Here is an 8,585-nt window from a genome sequence, read left to right as displayed (position 1 = left end):
TCCTGGTCTGGAGGTTCAGCTTGCTCCTTGGTACAATCCTGATAACACTGTGATAGTGAGCCAGGCTTAGAGCTGGCCTCCATGAGGGTCTGGGGGGGTGGAGGGGGGAGATGCTGATGCAGAGACGGCCTCCTTGCCCGGGGCTCTGCACAGGGCCCCAGAGCCCTGCTTGTGTAGCTGTCCCAGCCCCGGGCCCCCAAGTGCTTTCTTCTGTGGCTGGTTCTTGGTGTTGGATGGTTTACTTTCACGGCGTGTCCTAATCTGACGCTCATCATTAGAAACGTGGCAGCCCATCAGGGTCCCCGGGCTGTGTCTGAGGTTCAAGTTGGTGTTAAATGGCTAAAGAAAGGGAGTGGCAAATCAAAGGGATGCGGGGACGGGGGAAGCAGTGGGCTTTGGGAGATTCCCCCCGCCACGGGAGGGAAGCTGAGGTCCGCAGGTTTCTGGTTGGGAGTGGCTCCTGGTGGTGGCAGATGGCAACTGGAGGCCATTTGGCTCCTCCTCACGTGGCGGGCGGCGGTCAGTGCGCGAGACCGTGCTCGGCAGACCTGGTGATCCACGCACCGCCAGGCCTCAGCTCCACCAGGGCTGAGGCAGCAGGCGGGAAGGGAGGCTGGGAATCTGGGGAGACGCTTTGCCAAGTTGACCCTGCGGGCTGGGCTGGGGTTCTAGGAGGTCGCTGGGGTGGTGTGAGGGGCCAACGTCGTCACTGAGCTCCTCTCCAGGAAGTGTCTGGAACCACACCGCTGGCTCCATGCCTGCATGCTCAGGCCGTCTCCTGAGCAGCCTGCCTGCCATGGGCCTGGAGCCACTCCCCTGTGTTCTGATTTGGATTTTTCTAACAAAGGCAGTTCATGAATGCAAAATGCTTTTTATAAATAATAAATAACCGCCCTGGGCCCCCATGCCGGGAGCTCTCGCTGGGGAGACAGAGCTGCTGTGGGCTCGTTCGTGCCCGGTGTCTTTGAAGCTTTGGGCCATGGTTCATCTAAAAAGTGAAATACAATGAGTGATTCCACATCTCGTGCGTGCTGCTGAGACGCGAGCTCCTATCCCAGCACGAGGGTGCTGTCTAGCCGGCAGGGTTAAGGCTCTGGGGCTCCAGGGTTACCTGGGGCTCTGCGGCCAGCTCCTGGAGTGCTTTGCACCAGTGGTGTGGGCTGAGTTGGTGCAAACCTGCTCTCCGCCTGTGCAGCCCAATTCCCAGCAACCCGCGGGGTGGCTGGCCTTTGATCAGCAAAGACGGAGGGCCACCGCTCCAGGCATGGATGTGGGGGTAGCCAGGCCATCTGGGCAGTGAGGCCTGTGAGACGGGAAGCAGGTGGCTGGGGAAGGATTCTTGCTACCTGCCCACTGCTGGGCATGCCCAGGAGGGGAGTTCTGGCTGCACAGCCCCTGACTGAGGGCAGCAGCCCCCCTGCGCCTGGCAGGGAATACAAACCAAACCGAACAGCCTGAACAGGTGCTGCTTGTGCCTAACTTGTTCTAAGAGAGGCGAATGGGAAGGGCTGGTAACGATCTTTCCCATCCCGAGTTACACGGAACTCGGTGGAATTCAGCACTAAGTTAAATATTTGGAGGCCGCTGATAAGTGGGCACTGGGAGACCAGGGCTGTGGGTGGAGAACCAAGCAGGGCCAGGGGACCCGGGCAGAGGCCGAAGTGGCCTCCAATCTTCAGCCCTTTGCTGGAAGAACCTGGAAGAGGGGTCTTGTCCTGTACTGCCATGCTACCTGAGGGAAGGGCTGGCTTTGAAATGTCAGGACAGTCTGGTGGTTTGTGGCAAGCACGTGAGCGGAGCTTCACATAGAGCTATGGAACAGAAACTTTATAGGAGCGGCAGGTGGAAACTGGCAGCGGGTGACACATGAATTATGGACGGGGACTGGGCAGGACCACAGGCCCTCTGCCCTGGCCTCTGGGGAACGAGTTATTAAGAGGCCAACAAAAGAGAACCCCTTGCTGTTATTTTTGGGTCCAAGTGACTAGAAAGTTCTCTTTGCTGTGCTAACAGGAAAGCATCCATCACAGCCCTGGCCGGGTCCCTGCCCACCTGCGGTGAGGAAGGCTGTGGGGTGCCCTGGGGCTCAAGCGGGCCTCGTTAAAACTGCAAGGGAGCTTGGAGGGTCTGGAAAGCACTGGCTGTGTAGGTGTCTTCCCAAGGTCACCTTGGGGTGGCATGAACAGGAGCCAGGACCACGTCACCCCACTCTGGGGCATCCTCGGGGTCTTTGTCTCCGGCTCTGCCCGTGTGCACAATGGCCAGCAGGCCAGGTGTGGGTGAGAACAGCCAGGAGGGCTGGGCCCAGGGCAGAGAGTCGGCAGGAGACGAAGCCTGGGCAGGCCTGGGGGCGCCTTGGGGGCCGTTCCCCTGGGCAGCAGTGAGGGGAAGGGTGCGTGGACGGAGCATGCTGCCCTGTCCATTTCCAAGAAGCCGCCAGCCGTCGCCATGCCTGGGCAAGGGCGGGCTTTCTCCTTTCTGGGGAAAGAACAGGGCCTCGCACAGAGCCAGGGGCTGCTCCTGGAGGCCCGCAGCCCCCCTGAAGCCCAGCGGGCGGGTATCTGCCGCCGCACACGAGAGCAGCGTGGCCAAGTCGCCGCGGGCCCTGCTTCAGCAGCCAGGTAACCATCTGGCCTGGCTGCCTGGGGTGATGGGCAGGTCTGTGTGGCACACGCGCCACCGCCTGGCCAGCCAGCACCATCAGCTCACCGCGGCCGCAGCTGCTGTTCAAAGCGGGCACCCCAGTCAGGGGAGCTGCACCCCGGCCAGAGCAAGCGCAGCAAGGCTGCTTCAGCCAGCAGCCGGCTGGGGCTGGACGCACCGCCCCCTCCCAGGTGCTTCTCCCAGGGGAGAGGCTCGGTTCCCCTGGGGGAGGACTTCCTGGGGCCATCACCTTCCCTGGCATGGACTGGAGGGCAAGGAAAGGTGGGTCTTGTGGTCCCTGGACAAGGAGCCCCCTCCCCCCCCCCGCCAGCACGACAGAGTGGGAGCGAGCTGGCAGCGTGCGCCCTGCAGTGGGAAAGTAAGCTGACCACAGGAAGTTGAGAGCACCTACTGTGTAATGGGGAGTGGCGTGCGGGGCGGGGGGGGGGGGGTAGGAGGGGGGGGGGAGGGGGTGATGCCGAGGCCACACAGCTGACGGGCACTGGAGGTCCAGAGAAGTGCCACCAGAGAAGCTGCGTCACCAGCAAGCGCTGGGCTACATACAGTGGAGCAGGAACACAAAGGCTCTATGGAATTTTGTTGTTTTTGTTTTGTCGGTCATGGGGCTTGAACTCTGGGCCTGGGCGCTGTCCCTCAGCTCTTCAGCTCAAGGCTAGAGCCACTGCACCACTTCCGGTTTTCTGGTGATGAATTGGAGATAAGAGTCTCACGGACTTTCCTGCCCAGGCTGGCTCTGAATTGCAATCCTCAGATCTCAGCCTCCTGAGTAGGTAGGATTACAGGCATAAGCCACCAGCGCCTGGCTTTTTTTTTTTTTTTTTTTTTTTTTACTAGTCCTGGGGCTTGAACTCAGGGCCTGGGCACTGTCCTTGAGCTGCTTTTGCTCAAAGCTAGCACTCTACCACTTGAGCCACAGCACCACTTCTGGCTTTTGCTGTGTATGCAGTGCTGAGGAATCGAACCCAGGACCTCATGCATGTGAGGCCAGTGCTCTACCACTGAGCCACATTCCAAGCCCCCTGAAAACCATTTTTAACTTTGGTGAGATTTCTGGGTCTCATTTCTTTGAAGCTCTTCAATGAGCTTGGGAGGGGGACTGCTGTAAGATGAGCCGCCCTCCTGAAAAGAAAAGGCGTTTCCAAGCGGGACGGGATGAGTGAGCAGGAGGCGGGGCCTGGGCGGCTTTGCTCAGGGAGGAGTGGGTGATGGACAGCACAGGACCAGACAGGGCGGGAGGGGCTCTCAGGGGTCTGAAAGGAGGCAGCATCTAGGTCTGGCTTCAGGCTCTCTTCAAGCCCTCCAGGCCTTGGCTAGAGCTGGAGCTCCGTAGCAGGGTGAGGAACAGGAAGCCATCACTTGTGGGCGGTGAGTGAGGGGAGCCCAGGTGAGCACGGCCAGTCACCGCCGGTGCACCTGCAGAGCCTCCAAGACGGCCTCTGGCTCCCTCCCGCACCTCCGTCAACAGCGAAAACCTGTCCTTCACGTTCTGGGAACTGCGGGGCTCCTGCTCCCTTCCTGGGACAGCCACAGGGGGCTCAGTCCCCTTTGCAATGCCCCCTCCTTGCTCCAGCCCCACTCTGGCTCCCCAGGTTTGGACGTTCAGCACCCTCGTTAGAGAAGTGCTCTTTCTCTTTTTATTCCCCTCTAAGGCAGAGTCAGAGGTGTCTGGAATTTCTACAGGCTTTTCCATAATGGGCTTTGTGATTCTAGCGCCACTGCCCTGGGGTTGGGACCTTCTGCTCACTGAGAGATCTGGTGGCCGTCACACAGCGTGTCCGGCGCGTGGTCTACAGGAATTTGAGAAGGCACAAAGTTCTGCACCACCTATGGGCCAGGGTTAATGACAGTGTCCACGGGCCTGACCTCCTCTCCCTCTCTAGCTCCATCAGTGTTCGAGGTGGCTGTGCACGGGCGCAGCCACGAGCTGTGGGTGGGCACTCTCAGGACTGTGGAGAGAGGCTCCTGGTCCCCTGCCCGCCTCCCTGTCCTCACAGTAACCCCGTCTCCCATCCCCGGAGAGAGTGGCCGCTTAATCCACATTAGAAAATGTTTACTGTGTATCAACGCAAAATAGTCCCAGTGAAATAACTGTATAAATATATAATTATGAGCCATGGTAAAATCTATCCAGAAAAGGCACTGCTTTGCTGTGTACATTGGGTGGTGGTGGAGCAGGGTGCAGCTCAGTGCTGATCCTCAGTGCCTGAGTAGGATCTGCAACCCAAAGGAAGGAGGTGCCGAGGCTGGGGCACCTCAAGGACTCCAGGGAGAGAGAGTCCACTGGGCCTTGTGGAGCTGAGGTCCCGGTGCCCAGGACGGGGCCAGGGAGGGTGTCAGGTCCCAGATAGGCCAGGCCGGGCAGCATGTGGAAGGAAGTTCAGTTTGAGTCATTAGTGTGTGATATTCAAAGCCACAGGAGAGAGAGAGAGAGAGAACAGAGCAAGATGAACAAAGCCGGCTGATAAGCTCCAGGGTGGGGGGAGCAGGCGGCTCAAACCTTTGCCACCCAGTGCAGGGCACTGTGGTAAATGGATAAAATTACCTGCCCTGTGTTCTTTCTACTCCCAGGTGGGGTGACTCCCTACACACTGTCATAGGGAAAGGCCAGTGCGAGGTCGTAGTTGTACGTAGCCATGACGTCACAGGACGAGCGGCAGACAGGAAGAGAGCTCTGAAGGGCCAGCTGGTCCACCGCAAACTCGTAGGCATGGATCAGCCCCCGGTGTCTGGAGGAAGCAAGGGAGCACAGGTCAGGACAGCCTCTGTCTGCAGGAGGTACGTGTTATACAGGTCTCCCGGGGCACGCTGTGGGTCAAGCAAGAAGACGAGGAGGCCTCAGAGCGGCTGCTTAGAAGAGTAGCCCATAGTGAGATCGTAAGCAGCCCCTGCGCCCTCCTGCCCTGGTCCTGCCTGGGCTGGCCCCGACCTGGGAAGCAGAGTGCCTCCCTCTTGGCCAGGCTACTGCCACCTCCTGGTCCTCCCTGCACAGATGCTGTGGGCGGCTGGGGAGCACATCCGGGAAGCACCTCGTACGCATGCTCTGAGCTCCCCTACAGCCAACATCGCGTTCCCAACTCCTACAAAAGGGGGGCCAGGCCTGGACACAGATGCGGCTGAGGTGGCATCAAGGCGGTTTCATCAGCAAGCCATGGTTAGCATCTGACCTCCTGTGCGTGGCGAAGTTGTCCAGGTCGGAGTTGCGCACCACCCTCTCATAGGGCACGTGGGCTGTGACGAGGCTGTGGCTGTTGAAGGCTACGTGGCGCACAGGGTGTCTGCAGACAGAGGAGAGACGCACCGTGAGTGTGCGTGGAAGCACAATGGACACCTGCTCTGTGCTCGGAAGCGGACTCACAGCAGAGGCGGAGTGTCCACAGGGCCCTGTCCCGCCTCCGCTCCCGAGGCGGCTGGAGATCGGATCGGCAAGGCACTTGTGTTTCAGGGCCTAACGACTCAAGGTGAAACCGACCATCTGTGTGCAGGGAGGCCTGTCCCCTGTCTGTGGCCCTGGCTGGAAGGCCTGGGGTGGGTCTAGGGTGGGGGGAGCGAAGGGCCCAGTGGGCCCCATGGCTCTGTGCTCTGGGGGGGAAAGCATGTTCCGAGGATCTGGGAAGGGGACATTGAGTCTGTTTGCCAAAGCAGAGACTTCTTCCATCCCACAGCACTTCCTGCAGTGCTTGCTGCGACCACAGCACAGAACCAGGAAATGCCAGGTGGCACGGCGTCGCAGAGGGCTTCCCAACTAGCAGGAGGTAAGCTGTATCCTTCTAGAAAGCAGCCAAAGCGAGGGCAGGATGGGAGACACCAGTCAGGCCGGCTGAGAATGGTACAGCAGAGGACGGGCTGGCTGGACGCAGGGGAGGCCTCAGGTTGGAGGCGTAGGCCGGGGAGGCTGGGGGAGGAGAATGACAGGGAAAGGCCTGGTCTCGGCCTGACTGCTGGTGCCAGACAGGAGGATGATGGATGAAGTAGACTGCTGCACTGGAGCTTAGGAGAGCAATGGATGGGTGGGGCTCCTGGACTCTTGACAGGCCCTGCAGAGGGAAGGGATCAGCTGGTGGGTGAAAACGCCCCTGGGGAGGGAGGGGACAGGCAGCTGCTGGTGCTAGCTGTGGCAGGACCACAGCTAGGGGAGACCTAGCCTGGACCACTCGCCTCGCTTGCCCTGAATGGCCTATAGGAAGGCACCGCACCACAGAAACCAGCTCATTGGGAAACAGCCAGGCAGGGTCTGGCCTCCAGGTGGAGAGCCAGCAAGGTGCCGGGATTCCAGCCTTGTGATGCCACCTAGTGGCCACACGGTGAATCACCACGGACTTCAGTGGTGACAGGTGCACTGCTTCCCAGACTAAGACTTGCCACTGGAAGGCTTTGTTCCTGGTCTCCTGATTATGCTCATGTCTCTAGAATGTGGGTTTGGAGAGGCACTGAAAGAAAGCCAGGGAGGGAAGCTCTCCCGCACAGCCTCTACTGTGAGGTTATGAAGTAGGCTCTTGCTGGTCTTGGGGCTTGAACTCTGGGACTAGGTGCTGTCCCTGAGCTTCTTTTGCTCAAGGCTAGTGATCTACTACTTACTTGTGCCACAGCACCACTCTGAGCTTTTTCTGAGAAGCTTATTGGCGGTAAATGTCTCATGAACTTTCCTGCCCGGGCTGGCTTGGAATCACAAACAATCCTCAGCTCTCCGCTTCCTGAGTAGCTGGGCTCAGGAGCGCGAGCTACTGGCGCCGGCTCGCAGGGATCTTGTAAGCAGTTGGCCTCGTGTGTCATGGCAGGGTGTGGGCTCTTGAACCCACCTTTGCTTTTCATCGGTTCTTCTTGGTGGGAGAACGGTTCCCACCTGTCTGCCTGTGCGTGGGATGTTGTCTATTTATCTGCTGAATAGCTGCATTAAAGGCTGAAATGACAAATCTCTCCTAGCTGAAGCATCCAAACAGCCTGAGGAAAGCCCTAGCAGTACAGAGGTGACACATGAACAGAAGGGCTTGCAGGCAGACAGGTGTCCTTGGCCCTCAGTGGGGTGCCACTTGGGCAGAAAGGTGTCCTGGGGCACTCCGACCCCTTGGCTCTCATTGGGGTGGGTCACATCCTGCCCAGCTGAGGTGGTTACCTACATTTTCCAGTTACCGTTCTGCCTTCCCAATAAGATGGTGGAATTCTAAAATGACAGTAGAGCACTCGTGAGAAATGGCTGAGGGCAGGCTGGGCATAAAGCATGGCATACTAAGATCAGAGCGGCTGCACCTGCAGGCCTCAGTGCCCTCGTGAGAGCCGGCGCTGGCACTTCCAGAAGGGAGGCCCGGGGGGCGGGGGCACCTCACCTGGAGTGGGCCTCCCACAGCTTCTGGTTCATGCGATAATCCCACACGGACACCAGGCCTTCCTCGCCTCCACTCACAATCTTCCAGTCGTCCATCTGGACGGCAGAGACCCCCAGCTGGTGAGCGGAGAGGGACAGGGCGATTTTATCAGTGCGGAGGTCATGGATCCTCACCCTGGAGAAGGAAGAAAGGGAAATGGGGTTAGCACTACTGCCCAAAATGACCAAGTCCCTGACATTCCTCAGGTGGGAAACTGGGTATTGTGAGTGCATTACCATCCTGTGGTCATTTAGAAAGTGTGAGCCGGGCACCGGTGGCTCACACCTGTAATCCCAGCTACTCAGGAGGCTGACATCTGAGGAACACAGTTCAAGGCCAGCCCAGGCACGAAGGTCTGTGAGATTCTTATCTCTAAGATGTGACTCCAGCCTTGACCAAAAAAGGTCAGGGACAGCTCCTAGACCCGGAGTTCAAGACCCAGGACTGAGAAGAGAGAAAGGACCGACTCTGTCCAAAGATCTGTACAGCAACCTAAGGCGACTGGACAAAGAAGAAAGAAAGGATCAAGGCTGTCCAAAGACCTGTGCGGCAGACCCTCTC

The 8,585-nt window shown here is 58.9% G+C and overlaps 1 protein-coding gene across 3 annotated transcripts in view; it reads right to left on the bottom strand.

Annotated features, from left to right (window-relative positions):
* Positions 1-3,025: 3,025 nt before the first annotated feature.
* LOC138822176 (F-box/WD repeat-containing protein 8-like) overlaps positions 3,026-8,585 on the bottom strand; it is an 86,350-nt gene continuing 80,790 nt past the window's right edge. The window contains exons 9-12 of one of the 3 annotated variants that reach the window (XM_070014738.1): positions 7,986-8,159; positions 5,829-5,939; positions 5,207-5,390; positions 3,026-3,344 (exon numbers count right to left, since the gene is read on the bottom strand). In XM_070014738.1, coding sequence (XP_069870839.1) covers positions 5,246-5,390; positions 5,829-5,939; positions 7,986-8,159 — 430 coding nt within the window. In that variant the 3' untranslated portion in view covers positions 3,026-3,344; positions 5,207-5,245. Of the gene's footprint in view, positions 3,345-4,699; positions 5,391-5,828; positions 5,940-7,985; positions 8,160-8,585 lie in introns of those variants that run through there. The other 2 variants (XM_070014737.1, XM_070014736.1) reach the window with 2 other exon arrangements.

The sequence above is a fragment of the Dipodomys merriami genome, unplaced genomic scaffold (assembly GCF_024711535.1).
Source record: "Dipodomys merriami isolate MVZ:Mamm:240054 unplaced genomic scaffold, mDipMer1.0.p SCAF_995, whole genome shotgun sequence".
In the NCBI taxonomy this organism is placed as follows: Eukaryota; Metazoa; Chordata; class Mammalia; order Rodentia; family Heteromyidae; genus Dipodomys; species Dipodomys merriami.
This window is presented reverse-complemented; position numbering and strand designations above follow the sequence as displayed.